This window comes from Hemicordylus capensis, chromosome 2 (assembly GCF_027244095.1).
Source record: "Hemicordylus capensis ecotype Gifberg chromosome 2, rHemCap1.1.pri, whole genome shotgun sequence".
Classification (NCBI taxonomy): domain Eukaryota; kingdom Metazoa; phylum Chordata; class Lepidosauria; order Squamata; family Cordylidae; genus Hemicordylus; species Hemicordylus capensis.
In genome coordinates, this window is record NC_069658.1 from 102175437 (window position 1) to 102192892 (window position 17456).

At 42.5% G+C, this 17456-nt stretch overlaps 1 protein-coding gene across 5 annotated transcripts in view; it reads right to left on the bottom strand.

Moving 5' to 3' along the window:
* VPS13A (vacuolar protein sorting 13 homolog A) overlaps positions 1 to 17456 on the bottom strand; it is a 354074-nt gene that overhangs the window by 261243 nt on the left and 75375 nt on the right. For all 5 annotated transcript variants that reach the window (XM_053292130.1, XM_053292129.1, XM_053292133.1 and 2 more), the window contains exons 12-13: positions 4146 to 4252; positions 3261 to 3432 (exon numbers count right to left, since the gene is read on the bottom strand). In XM_053292130.1, the coding sequence (XP_053148105.1) occupies positions 3261 to 3432; positions 4146 to 4252 (279 nt within the window). The remainder of the gene's footprint in view (positions 1 to 3260; positions 3433 to 4145; positions 4253 to 17456) is intronic.

Genomic DNA, 17456 nt, shown 5'->3' on the forward strand with positions numbered 1-17456 from the left:
CCTCACCAGATTCTGATGTAGAAACTTACTCCTCATCTGAAAGCTGCCTATCAGGTAGAGCAGGAGCATCTGGTGGTGACAATGGCTCAACAGGGTCCTTTGGTTGGAGTGGAACCTGAGCTGGAGGAGGAGGTAGAAGAGTTGGGAGGGTGGAGGCTGGACACAGAAGGGTCATTGAGGCACTTGAATAGAGAAGGACCAGTAAGTTGACCCTGAGGAATGAAATATAATTTTAGCTTATTCCATTTCCATAGGTGAAACTCCTCATAATCCTACAGAAATGAAAGTGATTGCCCAGACATTGGGAACCTGAAGCAACCAATCCTATGAATGTAGCCAAGGTCAAGGGCACCCGGAGAGCTCCAGTAATCTAGCTTTCATTGGTATTGAGAAGGGGCTGGCAGAGAAAAACTAAGTTGCTCCTTCCAAGTCGATGGAAGATGGGAAGGAGAGGCAATTGGAGTTGCTCTGCATGTGGAGTTGCGCTGGCCAGATAGAGTCTTAGGTACACAAGGAATCTTGAATTTGAAATTGTCTTCGATGTCGAGTCCATGTAAGCCCTTTGAAGAACCCTTTGAAGGTCAATCCTGACACAGTCAAAGGGGAGTCAAATATGGAGTCGAAGTCCAGTTTCTGGATGTACACCAATGATGTCAAGGGGAATACTGCGCTGAAGGCCAGCAAAGTCAGTCAAAGAAGGACAAAGAATATGATCCATCTATGGTGACCAAGACAGCTGCGGGGACGGATGGACTGTACAGACCAGCAATGACATTGGAGCAACGACGGTCATTAATGCTGATGACAGAGTCTGAACGTTGCTCAGTAGTGATGGTGGTGGGATTGAAGACTTGTCAATTATCTCCGGCAAGTACGATGATGTGTGTGTGAGTGCATAACCTTGTGTTGCTCTTTTTAAGGTGGATGTGGTGGGGATGTCTCTTGGCTTCTTAAAGGCACCTGATAAGGAATCGGATGGAGTCTTTGATGTAGGAGCCAACTTCAAAATTGACAGCACTGCTGATGTCTACAGCATTGGAGCCAGCAGGGTGCAAGGTGATCTCATAACGCATAGCCTGCAACCACAATTCTCTACTCCTCTGGGTCTGCTTTGAAAAAGAGAGGCAAATCTTGCAAGAGCGGAAGATATGGTGCTCTCCTAGACAGAGCAGGCACAAATTGTTCCAGTCAAGAGATGGTAACATCTTCAGCCATAGCATGAGGAACAACACTTAAAGGTTTTGCTTGAGTCCATGAAACCTGAGGTGAATTTGTCCGAATGGCGGACAAAATCAAGGTTGAGACAGTCCGAAATCTAAGCTAAGAAAAATAAATGACCAAACAACCAAGTCCAAGAATGCTAGACAGAAAGGGACCAAGGTAGAGACAGTACAAGGTCTAAATCGATAAATAAACCACCAAATAACCAAATCCAAAACGTTAGGTAGAAAGAGGAGTAGAAAAATCAAGCTGAAAGTTTGAAAAAATCAGTAATCAATTAAGAAAACACTTTTTGTTTGTTCCAGGAACCAAGATGAAGGAGCGAATCCCTAAGGAAGCGCACACTATGGCGGACAGAAAGGAACTGAGGAGGAAAGCGCTCTGGCACCAAGAGACAGAACATGCTCCACATGCAAAGGGCGGCGCTTCAGAGAGCTGATGAATCCTTCTGCAGTGGCTACTGCACTGGCAAAGAGCCCAAAGTTAGGAATGATACTGGGCCAACACAAGGATCCTGTTTTTGCTCATTAAAAGAGGTCATTTTTAGCTTCTGAAAGCTCATTCATCCACAGTATATGAAGAGAAAATAGTAGGAGACCAGAACAAAATCCTAAGGTAGCATAATGGGAAGAGGGAGATAGAGCTCCACACTTCTAGTGGAAACACAGCATAGTCTGAGACCTAAGGTGTTGAAAGATTGTTGTTAATTTTAATGAAGGCCATTTTAGTATAATGCACAGGGCAGAAGAGAGATTACAGAAAGTCAAGCAAAGTATTAGAGGACTGAGAAAGCAAAGTGATAGGAAGAAACACAAACTTCTAGGCATATGGAAGTGAATATTACAGTAAAACAAAGTGGTTGTTAGAGAAGCAGGATATGTTATTTGCTAGCTACCAATGCTGCAGACAAGTCATCCACTGAAGTACTGCTAAAGGTGCCAGAAATGACGTAGAACAAATAATCAAAACACAGTGAGAGGTACAAAACCCTAAAGCTTCCTCTTTAGATATTAGACCTGTTCAAAGCAGGGCTGCTTTGCTTCAAAGAAGACTTCAAAACGTGGCTGCTTGTTCCCTTACAGCAAAGAGAAAGACTAGAGTATATTCTCCCTCCCCCTGCCAATCCTGGTAAGTAGTAGGGGCAGTCTGAGGTGAAGCTTTGAGGGGCTGAAGGGCTCAGCCTGGTTTGCTTTGCTTCAACCCCATTTCAGCCCACTCTGACAATGCTTTACTTCAGGCCAAAGGTGGCTGAAGCAGGCCAAACCTGAATAGACCCTCAAAACTTCACATAGCCCTATTAGATATCTTATCTATCCCTGTACTCTTACAAGTCAGACTGGATGAGAAAGAAAAAAAGAGAGAGAAAGAAAAAAATTTGGGGTGGGCACTTCAGGTCAAGGGAAACAGGCTGAGAGGAGAAAACTTATGGATGGAGAGAGAAACGAAGGGCTTTGGAGGTGACCAAACTGAAATCAGAAATAAAAGGTGACCTAGGTGTACAAGAGTCTGGAAAACACAGCAGAAATAAATCTAATTAAGGGATTGATGTTTGTGAGTTTTGCAGAGAAGAAATGCATAGGTGAAAGCTATATATGTGCAGGACAGCAGCAACACTATTTTCCCCTTCCCTACATAAATTAAAATGTGTTTTCTCCTAAAAGATAGCCACTCCCAAAGAGAACCACTGTTCTCCTCACACAGAAGTACTTAGCAGAAAAGAGTTTTTAGTTTTTTTCTAAAACTTTGGATTGCTGCAGAATAGAAGGGATGGGGGCAAAATCAATAAGATATCCCTATGCAAGAAGTGTCTTGTGTTCATGCAGCAGGATTTTTGGATTCAAGCCAGAGATTGCTAGTTTTCAGTTAGCATACACTTGAACTTTAGCTGCCTATCTCATATGGGTACAGATCAAAATGTAGGAACAGTGCACTTGAATTCACAACTCAGTTTATACAACTGCACATTTAGAAAACAGCCAGAAAGTAATAATACTTGGTATGATTGTGGAAAAACTCAATGGTAAGTTAAAACTGCCAACCTCCAACATGTTTAAAATCTCCTCTGCAGGCTTCTTTGATGTTATTTTTATTTTATACAGATCTTTATAGTTCTTCACTTGACTTCTATGGTAATGAATATGCTCCCATGACCACATATTTAGTTTGGGTTGGACATTTACTTCAAGAATGCCACATATAACGTATTTCCACCTAATGGAAAAATAAAATATTTTTGATTATTTCAATGACCTAGTTCAGATGCAGCAAGGGCTGAATCCTGGTTTCATGCAATGTCTTCTAGCCTCAGGTACGCACAATCCATCCTTCCTCTTACACACACAGATATAAATTATTGTATCTCAGCTTTAGAGCCTGGTTTGTTTTGAAAAATCTGACTAGAATAACCCAGGTTCACCGAATTCATACATCACCACTTCTCCTGCCATACATGAAAGGGAGTGGGGATCATGCATGCCCAAGACTAATGGACATAATGAAAAACCAGCATTTAAACATGGTTCTGTAGTCTGTACAGAAACACTACAATTTATATACTGCTTTTCAACAAAAGTGCTGAGTGGTTTACATACACAATCTCATTAGTATCACTTATCTCAGAAAAATAGAACTTCTTACCAATATAAACCTGTTACAACAAGAAACATATTACCATTAAACTTTACAGTCATTTTTCTAAGAGTTTGGGAGGCTGATTGCTGATAGTCCAAGGAAGATGCTGTAGCATTCTGAGGTTAATGCAAAACATCAAGTTTTTGTCTTTCCTCCAAAGTATATTTGAAATATAAAAAAATTTGATAAGGGAATCAATGTCTAAATACAATGTGTTTTAAAACAAAACACAACACAACTATCCCAGATCCCTTTTGGAAGCAAGACTTTTTGAAATATTTGGAAACATTTACCATTTCTTGGCATTGTTGTGCACAGGAACATCAGGCCTATACTTCCGATATGGTAAATTTCGGGTCATCATATCGATAGATTCAAGGAGCTCCATTATACTAAAATACTGAAAGGGGAAAAAATGGAAGAGCATTCTTATCATTTACACAAAAAATTCAGTTCAACTGACAAAAAATACTCCAAAAGATGTTATTCATAGTCCAAATAAATTAAAGCTTGGAGAAAAACAGGTTGCTTACCTGTAACTGATAATCTGGAGATGATCTGTTGTCACTCATAACTTATGGGTTACTGGGCCTGCACAGAGATCTCTTTGATAGATTTATTAGCTCCTCTCTACGGCGCTCCTTGCTGTGCTCGAGCTCAGCATGTCTGTTACTTCCAGCAGTTATGGCACCATTTTATTCAGTTTCTGGTAGACTGTCCAGCCAGATGATCTTTCATCACCAGGTAAGTAAGTTTTTTTGTTTTTTTTGTTTTTTAATTACAATGTATTGCTTCAGCAGGGAGGCTCGGGAGGGTGTCATGAGTGACAATGGATCACCTGAAGTTCATCAGTTACAGGTAAGCAACCTGGATAGTGATCCATTGTCCCTTATGACTAGTGGGTGTTTAGCCAGCTGTTTATCCCCAATGGTGGGTGCAGCATCCCACTGGATTGATTGCTCAAGGATCCTTTTCAGGATCCCTCTCCAAAAATTAGCCTCCGCAGCCATAAGCAATTCTATAGCATAGTGCTTTACAAATGGTAGATGTGACGACCATGTTGCAGCCACACACAGTTCTTTAAATGTAATGCCCAATAAATGGGCAGTTGAAGCTGCATTGGCTCCAGTGGAATGTGCTTTTATCACTGTTGGCGGCGGCTGCTTCTGTAGCTTGTAGGCCATAAATATTGTCTCCACTAGCCAGTAAGAAAGCCTTTGTCTTAAAACATTTACTCCTTTGTTTTTCCCTTTGAACAGTACAAACATGGTCTTTGTCTTTCGTATTTCCCAGGTTCCTTGCAGATAGTACAGCAAACATCTGCGTACGTCTAAGGAATGTAGCACCTTCTCTGGGCCAGTTGTTGGGTTCTGGAAAAAGGTAGGCAGTGTTTTATTTTGATTTATGTGGGAATCGGGTACTATTTTTGGACAGAAATTTGAGTCTATACACATCACCACCTTTTTGGGGGTGAAACTGAATATAAGGCTTATCCACCCTCAGTGCAACAAGTTCGCTAACACAGCAAGCAGTAGTTATGGCTATTAGGAACGCTGTCTTTAGAGTCAGGTGTGGCAAACTCACTGAGTGCAGTGGTTCGAAAAGGAGCCTCCATCAATGTAGATAACTTCAAGGACAGACTCCATTGGTTTACTTACTGAGGATAAAGGTTATTGAGTCCTCTCAAATACTTTTTACATTCTCGATGTGAAAAAAACTGTCTTTCCATTCCATCCCCTGTGCCTCACCGAGATAGCTGCAAAGCGCACATTTAGAAACACGTTAGCTGCCTGATTCAGACTTGTCTGATACAGCAGGACTTGCTTCGCTGTAGCCTTATGTGGATTGTAAGAGTATTGTCTCGCATACGCACAGAAACGTTTCCATTTACAAGCAGAGCTTTTTCTCGTAGATGGCTTACGACTGTTCAGCAGTATCTTAATAGTCTACCCTCCACACTGTTAAGCATAGAGTCTTCTGACATCGATGCAAGACCCGGCCTCTGTCCCTTGTCAAAAGATTTGGATCCAAAATTAAGTGGCAATATGTCCCTTTTGATAGTCTGCGCAAACCACGGTTGACGCAGCCACCATGGAGTTATCAAGATGCAGTTCATACTATTCCGTAGTAGCCGCACCACCACCCTGTTTAGCAGTGGTAGAGGTGGCAACATGTATGGCAATCTGTGACTATAATGGTGTTGGAACACGTCCCCCATGGACGTTTGTCCAATGCCCACTCTCAAACAGTATAGTGGAAATTTTCAGTTCTCTGCAGTCGCAAACATATCTATCTGTGGAACCCCCCACATCGTGTGGTTAAATTAGACATACGTTTGAGCTCCCACTCGTGATGATGTTGATTCGCAAACAATCTGCTCAAACAGTTCACTAGAACATTATCTATTCCTCTGATCTGGATTGCAGTTAAGCTGATTTTGCGCAGAATGCACCAATTCCATATCTGAATACTGAGAACACAAAGCAAGCAAGAAATTGTGCCCCACCGCTTGTTGATATAAGCAATTGCAGTGGTGTTGTCCATATGCACCTGGACCACACAATCCTGAACAATGGGGGCAAAAGACTTGAGTGCCAGGTAAACTGCCATTAGCTCCAGGAAGTTGATGTGCATCCGCTGCTGTTGCGCAGCCTATATCCCCGCAATGCGTACTCCATCCAGTCAACAATGCTTCTGTCATTACCCATGGTGTTGGTGTTGGGGGCTGGAAGGTCATCCCCCCATGAAGTTGCTTTCCACCATCCACCACTTTAAAGACTTCTGCACTGGTAAGATAATCAACAGCTGCATTTGTTGGCTGTCCACATTTGGACAGAACTATCTTAGATACAATATCTGCAGTTGCCTTATCCACAGTCTTGTGTATTGAACTACAGCGGTGCATGAAGCAATCAAACCCAGTAACGTCTGTATGAGCTGCGCCTGCTGCACCGGTTCCACTTGGAATGCACTTCTCAATCTGCATATTTGTTGGAACCTTTTCATCAGCAAATATGCTCTCTTTGCATGGGCATCCAGCACCGCACCAATGTAAGATACTGTTTTGGTCGGTTGCAGGTGCAGCTTTTTCCAGTTGACCCTCACTCCTAAGTTCTCTAGAAGGTCCTGAACAGAGCTGATCTGCGAAAGTAACTCTTTGTCACTGCTTACCATGAGCCAGTTGTCCAGGTAAAGATAGATCATTATTCCCTATGTGCATAGATAAGAAACAAATTACTGAGGTACATTTTATAAATATCCTCGGCATGGTGGACAAGCCAATGGGTTACACTCGGTTTTGGAATACTGACTCTCCAACCACAAACCGGAGATACTTCCAATGGTCATGTTGGATCTCTATATGGAAATACGCATCCTTCAAATCCAATGTTGCAAGCCACTCCTCCTTGACAAGGAGTGGAAGAATGCCTTCCAACATTACCATCCTGAATTTGCATGTATCTATACATTGGTTTAGGCCTCAGAGGTCCATTATCGCTCAGATTCCCCCATCTCATTTTGGAATCAGAAAATAGCGTGAATAAAACCCCTGCATCCTGTCTGTCCAACACACCAGAACAATTGCTCCGTTCTCCAACAGAGTCTCTACCTCCTCCAGCAATGCAAGGAGTTGCAGGAGTGAATTTCATGCTTTGCCAAATACTTTGGCAAACTTTCGAACTCTATCACATAACCAGTGTCGATAACCTGCAGAACCCACTGGTCCAAAGTTATGTGATGCCATGCTAAAGCATGACTTGCCAGTCTGATGGTATTGACATTCATAAAGGTGGTAATTGCTTTGGCCTTGGTGGTATACGTTGTGATAGGTGTTGGAGGTTGGTGTGGAGGACAGTCTATGGAATTCCTTGCCATGCAATGTGGTGATGGCCACCAGCTTGGATGGCTTTAAAAGGGGCTTAGACAGATTCATGGTGGATAGGACTATCAATGGCTACTAGTCTGGTGGCTGTGGGCCATCTCCAGCCTTAGAGGCATGATGCCTCTCAATACCAGTTGCAGGAGAGCAACAGCAGGAGAGAGGACATGCACATACCTCTTTCCTGTGGGCTCCCCAGAGGCATCTGGTGGGCCACTGTATGAAACAGGATGCTGGAATGATGGGCCTACTGCCTGATCCAGCAGGGCTGTTCTTATGTGCTTTTGACAGTCAAAGAAATCAAAGAGACTGCATAGCAGAATCCTCGCCTGTACGGGGTGCTTGATTTTTATTTTTGGCCCCTTAATTCCAATTTTGTTATGGCTTGTACTGTGTTTGATATTCTTTTCAGTCCTGGAACTTGTAATTTGTTCATTGACAATTATATGGCCTAATTTGAGATGTACCCAGGTTTGTATTTCTCGATGCTGAAACACTTTTTGCTGTGTACTTTGACTTCTTAAGGGTCTCCATTGTTGTGTCCATACTTTCAATGAACAACCCATCAGTCAAAAGGCAAATTCTTAATGCGTTCTTTCATATCCACTTGCAGAGTGGTTGACTGGAGCCACACATACCAACAAAAAGAAATTGCTTGCTCCTTGCTCCTGCACTCGATATAGTCCTTCGAACCTCTTGGAAGCAGGAGCAGACATTTGCAGAACTTCACAAGATGTCTTTTCCACCTTTGTGATCACTGGGAGCATCGGTAAAGCTATTGGTTGAGTCGATTGGACAGCAGCCATCAGATTATACACTGGATCTTCCAACATGGCAGATGGCCTCTTAATGTCTAGTCCATGCACATCTGCCATTTGTTGCAGCATTTTAGTACAGGCCCTCAGCTCCTCATTCAGAGAAGTCGATGGCTTACGAAGCACATCTGACAGCAGGTCTGATGGATTTTTCCAAGGCTCCAGAGGAGTCATCAGAGTCCATGTCAGTAGAGACACAGGAGTCCCCATCCAAATCATCTGAAAGGTCACCACCCGGTCCACCTGACGGAACAGGTACAGATGGTTGTGGCTGGGTGTCATGGCTCAGACTTCAGAATCAGAAGACTCAGAGCAGGAAAACTCGCCTGCTAGTGAGCCACAGCAGCGAGATTTGGCAGAGAAACCAGACTCGGGACCTGAGGATTCTCAACAGCCTGCAGACTTGAATTCTGATGTGGAAGAGCCTGGGATTCCACCTATAGTGAGATGAAGTATCAAGAGGCAGGCTCAGAGGGACTCACGCAGGTGCAGGAGATAACAGAGAAGAAAGCCAAACTGCTGACTCAGGGAAGCCTGATTGGTTCCTGGTTCTGTTGAGCCATCTATATTCAACAGTCTCTCATGGCTGAGTTGCTGTTTGCAACTTCGCTGGCAACAGATATTGTGCTCTTGGAATTATATCTTTTCCGTGTTCCAGTTTGTCTTATCTGTACTTCCCTGTATTGTTCCCTTAATTCCTTGTTCTGTGTCCTTCGCTTGTTTCATTCCTTGTTTTGTCTTTTCTTCCACTTATTACTCAGTTACTGTTAGAGGTGGGTACCTAGTTTTAGTTCAGGGGGACTTAATTCATTTACTGTTTTCTTTGCGAGCCTTTTATTTTCCTTCATCCAGTTTCGTTGCTGCTTTCTGTTTACTCTCTCTCTCCGGGGGTTGTAAATCCTGTAGGGACAGTCGGGCTAGCAGTTCACGACACTGGGGAATTGCCACTACAGGTATAGGCTATAGTGGCTGAACTACTGGCCTCAGCTGTGCAGTATTCTGAGATGAAGCAATTGTAGCCATTACCTGTGCAGCCTGAGTAGTCAAGATTGCAGATGGAGGTTGTGGTCTCTTTAGAAAATTACACTGGCGTGGTTGGACAAAACTACCTTGTGCCTTACTCTGCATGTTTGCAGCTAGCAAACAACCTTGTAATAGACGCTGTGTCTTCCAGAGCTGGAATTCTGCAAATTCCAGATGAGTGGAGGGAGATATTGTGTGGCAGAATACACAACCATGAATGGCATCCTTTGTGGGTGCATAACCTTGTGATAGAACAGAAGTTGAAGTTGGCTTCCAAGCCGAAGGTGCAGCAGTGCCTGAGGAAGAGGGGAACATAGCCATTGTTGCCATAGTAGAAGGGCATGTTGTGAACTTTCTCACCGGTGACACTGATGGCATTTTTGGAGGCAACTCCTCGACTTCTAAGTACACATCAAGAACCATGCTTAGGAATCCCTGGAATGTCAAACCCAATGGGATGCTTGTAGACTAGTCTAAAATAGCGAACAATGACTTAGCTGTTCCGGGATCTAAAGCTGCATCTTCCCCTGAATCAAATAGCAGCACAGGTGATCGTATTGGCATTCGTGCTGGGGGCAAAGCCTGTGGACTGTGTGTAGTTGGTGCTACAGTAGCCAACGGAGAAACTGGGTAATTATGCACATACTTCCCTTGAGATTGAAAGTTGCTGTCGATGTTGAAGGCAGTCTCGACACCAAGAGAGATGATATGAAAAGATTTTTCAGCATCAACATCACTGTTGACATCGACGGGGCATTCAGTATCGGAGTGTCGATCGATGTTGAAGAGTCACTCAATGTCAATGGTGCTTTCGATGTTGAGGGAGCTCCAGCCATAGGCATAGACTCTGGAGTCTGCACATCGGAAGGCGATAGCCTTCCGGATAACAAAGTCCTACGTGCCAACTTTTCCTTAAGCTTTTTAGGAAGACTGGAATCCTCCACAGAAGAGACTCCCTTCCTTTGTGTTTCTTGCACCCCTCATTTGAACCAGTAGGACGCTCACGAAAACACTTCAAAACTGCCTCCGCAGCCTTTTCCTGTGCTGACAAGGTTTTAGACTGCATAATTGCAAATATTGTCATCTACACCGATGCCATTGATGTTGAGATTGATGCTGAGTCTGTTCTTGGTGTTGGAGGGCACAACACCTAACCATATAAGGCTGCTCAGAGATGCAAAGACCAATTATTCCAGCATTTGCTTGGGGAAAGACTTGCAAGAGGAGGGGATACGTTTTTTCCCCCAAGCATAACAAGCAGAGATCATGTTCCTCCGTTGATGGTAGTTTAGCATGACGGTTTGTACAACATTAAAATGTTTTCTTTTGCCCTGCCTTCTTCTCCTCCCAACGACTAAGCCTCACCATGTTAACAAAATCCGACATCCAATAAGCAAACGAATAGTCTACTCACAATCCTTAGTTGAGTAACGGTATAAATCAGTCAGTTTACTTTCCTTTCACAGAAAAATGAGGTGCAACAATCTCTGAGGTCTCAACATGCTGGCAGCTGAAAGGATACTGAACAAGATGGCACCCCAACTGCTGGAAGTAATGGACATACTGAGCTCAAGCACAGCAGGAAGGGGTGCAGAAAGGAGCTAACAAATCTATCCAAGAGATCCCTACACAGGTGCAGTAATCCACTAGTCATGAGGGACAATGGATGACTATCCAGATCCTTAATTCTAAAACATTTATAATGAGATTGAGAATTAATTTTTTTTTATTGAATCAATAGAAACAGGTTGATGCTACTTGTCCATAAACTGGACAATATGGTAACTCTCAGTATCACTCACCTGAGGTCAGCCTTCTTCATCGTCCAAATGCAGGTAAATCCTGCAACCATGGTTCTATTGGCACCTTCAAACCAAGGATTGAACCCCCAGTTTGTAGCTTGCTGGAACCAGAGCTCTACTGACCCCCATTGTGTCGTTTGAATGCAACAGTCTGGGATTTGCACTCAAGCTCCAACCTGGCTCCACCAGGGCCAATGGTTGCCAGGCAAACATTGGCTTGGCAGAAGAGGAAGAGGGAAGGGGATTGCAGATGAAGGCAACAGAACCGCAGCTGACAGATCATCTGCACTATGATTTTTGACTTCTGAGGTTAACCTTGGGTAAGCCTACCCCCTGTTTCACTTGTCATCCAAATGGGCCCTCAGTCTTCTCCAGCTAATTAGAGCTATAGCATCCATAGCAGTGTAAGCACAATCCACTTTTCCTGTCCCTCCTCCTCACTGCAGCCACCAGAGCCCCCTTAAAAGCTGTTCCTGAGACCCAAGGAGCTGTCAGCAACAGCATGAGATGCAGTGCAGGGAGAGGGTGAAATGGCTGGAAACTGGCAGATACACCTTCTCTGAGTGAAGCACATGTCTTCATTAGAAAAGTACAGTCTGCACAGTTAACTATCTCCACTTGAAAGTTAAACCAAATGAAGATTTTATTTTCCAGCATGAAAATCTGTTTTAACAGACCTAGACAGATGGAAAAAAACTAAATCTCTCTTAGTTAGGAAAGATAGCATCAGTTAAAATGAATATTCTGCCAAAAATGAACTTTCTATTTCAAATTATTCCGATCAGAATTGAAGACAAAATGCTGAATTTATAACAGACACCTAAACTCTTTTATCTGGGCTTATAAAAAACCAAGAGTTAAGTTCAAGATTATGCAAGATGTTAAGGAATGGGGAGGAATGGCCGTTCCCAACATGAAATTATACTACCATGCCAGTTGCTTGACATGGATTTCAGATTGGATTACATTACCATATGGTTTGTTCATGGACATGGAGGGATCAAGGGTTACACAAATATTTATGGATAAATAAAATAAGGAATAACTCAGAGACAAAATCCCATTCAATTAGAAACAGTTTGCTGTATGTTTGGGACAGATATTTTAAAAAGGATCAATCCGGATATATCGCCTCTTGCATCTATTCTGAATGTTTTTTTTTTCATGAAGAAGAAAATTCCAACAAGTATGATCCTTGGAGAGAGAAAGCATACAGTTTGCATAATTTAACCACTGGTAATCTAAAACCTAAATCATTTCAAACTCTTACGCAGGAATGGTCTGAGGAACCTCCATGGTTCCAATATTTACAAATTAGCTCAATCGTGAAGACAGTGTTACAAAAACAAGATGCGAAGCTTAGAGATTTAACAGAATTTGAGGTATTAATAACTAAAAGTGTTATTAGTGGGGCGAATATACAAGCTGTTGTTGAAATAAGACACAGAAACAGAACAGGTTAAAGGCTGTATGATTAAACGGATGTGAAACTTGGAATAAAACTATTGATATGCAAAACTGGGAATACAAGTGAAAAATGAATATTAAATTCACTGCAAATAGTCTTAAGAGAAAACTGGTATAAGATGTATTTCCATTGGTATATTACTCCTATAAAAACAGGTTGCTTACCTGTAACAGATGATCTGGAGGTAATCCGTTGTATTCATAAGGAATGGGTTCTGTGCCTGCGCAGGGACCTCACAGATCGATTAGCTAGCTCCTCACGCTGACCCAAACTGCCACGCACGTGACCGTGCTTCCGTTTATTCTAGGCAGTTAGGGCACGCTTCAGTCAGTTTCTGGCGGACCGGCGGTTGCCTTCCATGATAAATATAAATATATTTCATTACCCAGTCTTTCCATCCTTGAGGGGAGGTCGGAAGGGTTTTATGAATACAACGGATTGCTAGTATAATTCAACCTCGTGGACTTTTTCCTATTATTTATTAGGATTCTCTTTAATAACTTATTCGCTATGCAGTTAACATCAATGTTTCGAGTTGTGGATGCCTAACTGCCCCTTTGCCTTGCGTTAGCAAGTCTGGCCGGCTTGGCAGTTTGCGATAAGTCCCTCTCGACAGCCGCAAAAGCACTGGGAACCACCGTTGTCGAGGCCACCATGGCATGATCAAGATGCCCCTCATGGCATTCCTGAGAAACTGAGATACTACTCGAGTTATCAGTGGTTGTGGTGGAAACAGATAGTATACTCCCTTAGTCCACTTGTGCTGAAAAGCATCCCCTAGGGAGTGCCTGCCTATTCCTGCACGTGAGCAGTATGCTCAATACTTTGTGTTCGCAGCAGTCGCAAAGAGGTCTATTTCTGGCCAACCCAAGTTGTTGAATATATTCTTCAGGTAGACCATGTTGAGTTCCCACTTGTGGTGTTGGTTGTGCAGCAATGTTCAGCTGAGGCCGTCCACCTGCACATTGTCCTCCCCTTTTATATGCAACACCATTGGGATTATTGACTGAGCGATATACCATGTCCAAATTCTTTGACTCAACTAACAGAGAGAGCGTGACACAGTCCCCCCCCCTTGTTTGTCAAATACGCTATCGCTGTGGTGTTGTCCAGATAGACCTGCACTATCTTTCTGTGTAGCAGTGGCTGAAACACCTTCAGCACCAGAAAAACAGCGTAGAGCTTGAGATATTTTATGTGGAATTTTCTCTGCTACGCAGACCAATGCCCTTGTACTTGATGGTGCTGGCAATGTGCACCCCATCCCCAAAGGGAGGCGTCCGTTGTCAGTCGACACGTGGGAATGAGAGGTTAAGGAATGCCTGCCAATAGATTGGCAGACACCGCCCACCAGTCCAAGGATTTTAGCACAGGCTTCGGAAGCATAAATATTTTTTGTTGACTGTCTAGATTCAGCCAAAAGTTGCTGAGGTACCACCCTTGAAGCAGCCTCATATTATTATTTCTTGTTTACACAGTCAGACAAGTGTTATTGACTGGTTTGTTTTATCCAGACATCGAGTCCTTCCCAAGGACCTGGGATGCAAGAATTTTATTGTCAGTTGTTATAGATATCGTCGCAGAATATAGGCTGTTCCCAGTAAAGCTGCTTTTTGTAATTGGCTGATGGTGATTTCTGTGGCCCCTATGGTGTTGGGGTGCTCTTCAAGGTCTTTTGGAACTGCACCCAGGGCGCCAATTACCACTGGGATTATTTTGGTCTTCTTCTGCCACAGCCTTTCAATTTCAATTTGTAGATCTTTGTATTTGGTGATTTTTTTCTATTTCTTTTTCTTCTATTCTGTTATCCCCTGGTATTGCTATGTCAATTATTTTAACTTGTTTTTCTTTCTTCTCGACTACAGTTATATCGGGTGTATTGTGTGGCAGATGTTTGTCTGTTTGTAGTCGGAAGTCCCATAATATTTTTACATCTTCATTTTCTTCAACTTTTTTGATATTATGGTCCCACCAATGTTTGGCTACAGGTAGCTTGTATTTTTTGCAGATGTTCCAGTGTATCATCCCTGCTACCTTGTCATGCCTTTGTTTGTAGTCAGTCTGTGCGATATTTTTACAACAGCTGAAGAGGTGGTCCACAGTTTCATCTGCTTCTTTACAAAGGCGGCACTTGCTGTTTGTTGTAGACTTTTCTACTTTTGCTCTTATTGCATTTGTTCTTAGTGCCTGTTCTTGTGCAGCCAGTATTAAACCCTCTGTTTCTTTCTTCAAGTTGCCATTCTTAAGCCATTGCCAGGTCTTGGTGATGTCTGATTTTCCACTTATATTGTGCAAATATTGACCATGCAGGGGCTTATTTTTCCATTTTTCTGCTCGGTTCTTGACTTGTTCTTTCTTGTAGGCCTGCTTTCTTTGATTGGTGTTGAATAGTTTCTCGTTTTTGACCATTTGAAGTGCATCTTCTTCACTGTCCTTGATATATTCTTCAAGGCCTCATTTCTCCTCCTCTACTGTTTGATGGACTTGCAGCATTCCTCTTCCACCTGAGCTGTGAGGGAGGTATAGCCTATCAACATCACTGCAGGGGGTGCTGAGCATGATTGATGGTCACTATTTTCCTGGTCTTACGATCTAGTGTCTCTAGCTCTGCCTGGGTCCAGTCTATTATCCCTGCAGTGTATCTGATAACAGGTATAGCCCAGGTGTTTATGGCTTGTATGCTGTTCCCGCCATTGAGTTTGGTCTTGAGGATTTTTCTAACTCTCCTGATGTATTCACTTCCCATTTTTCTTTTAACTTCAGTGTGTGCAATGTTATTAGCCTGGAGAATGCCCAAGTATTTGTAAGGTTCTTTTTCTTCCAGGTTCTTGATCTTGCTTCCATTGGGCAGTTTTATTCCTTCTGTTTTTCTTATTTTTCCTCTGTTCCTTATTAATGCAGCACACTTGTCTAGTCTAAACTCCATTGCTATATCGCTACTGAATATATGGACAGTGTTTAGCAGTGATTCAATTTCTGACTGGGAATTTCCATACAACTTCAGATCGTCCATGTACAGCAGATGGTTGATTTGACTTGATGTTTTAGATGTTTGGTATCCAAGGCCTGTTTTGTTTAGTATTTGTGAAAGTGGGGTCATGGCGATTACAAACAACAGAGGGGATAGCGAGTCCCCTTGGAAAATGCCTCTTCTAATGCTAACCTGTCCAAGTGTCTCGCCATTGATTGTTAACTGTGTACTCCACATGCTCGTTGCTTTTTTAATAAATATCTGAATGTTTTTGCTGACACCAGTTGTTTCTAAACATTTTAGGATCCATGTGTGAGGCAATGAATCGAAGGCTTTCTTGTAGTCAATCCATGCAACACTTTGATTTGTTTTTCTTCTCTTGCAATTTTCTAAAATCATTTTGTCAATCAGCAGCTGGTCTTTTGTGCCTCTGGTGTTCGGGCAATTTCCTTTCTGTTCAACTGGAAGCTGTTAGTTAATAAGTGCTGCATCACTTCATCTGCTATTATTCAGTTAATAATTTGAACATGGTTGGCAGGCAGGTTATCGGTCTATAATTACTTGGAACTGCACCTTTTGCTGGGTCTTTCATGATGAGATGAGTTTTCCCAGTTGTTAGCCATTGTTCAACATCACCTCCTTGCAAAATGTGATTGAACTGTTTTGATAGTTGTTTATGAAGGCTTGTTAGGTGTTTAAGCCAAAAGCCATGCAGTTCATCATCGCCTGGAGCAGTCCAATTTTTAATTTTCTTTGCTCTTTCACTTATTAATTCTGGTGTTATTAGTAGATTTTGCATTTGTTGGTTACATTTTTTGACCTCTTTCACCCAGCCTGCTTTTTTATTATAATCTATTGGCTTGTCCCATATTGTCCCCCAGAATTGCACTGTTTCTTCTTTATTTGGTGTTTCTACGTTTCTTGCAGTTTCTCCTTCTATGCTTTGGTAGAAACGTCTCTGATTCGACTGGAATTGGAGATTCTGCCTGTGTTGTGTAATTCTGGCTTCGTATCTGCTAATCTTCTTTGACACTGCTGTTATTTGCTGCTTTATTATTTCCAGGACTTTTCTAATTCTCCTTGAATCTAGGTGGTATTTTTGGATCAGATACTGTTTGGTGTTTTCATTCTTCAGCTTCTTGTCTTTCATATCTTTCAATTTACTAGCATCTGATCTAAGCCTGGAGATTTTATTTTCTAATCTAATCTTCCATTTAGGTGATGTACTGCTTTCTTTTTTTGCAGGTCCACTGATCTTATATCCGAGCTCTTGTGTTGTTGTTGTTGCTGCACTGTACATTAGTTGGTTTTCTTGCAAATTCTTGGTTGTTATCTCTGCAAGTGCAGCATTGACATCTTTTAATGCCTGAGCAAGTTGGTTTTTGGCAACTGTTTTTAGAGCTGGAAGTCGAACCCTGGTGGTTGTTTGTTTCATGTCCTCAGTTATTTTTTGCGTTAGTTCTTGTTGCTGTTCTGTTAAACGGCATTTGGTTTTTTGAGGTGAAGGCAAAGGGGTGGTTGCCTGGTTTTGATTTTGAAACAGTTCAGTAACAGGGCATCCTCGATTTCCAACACCTCCTCCACCTGCGCCTGAGCAACTTCTTCAATTGGTGGTTATTCTTCTTCCATATCTTGAGCCTGTGTT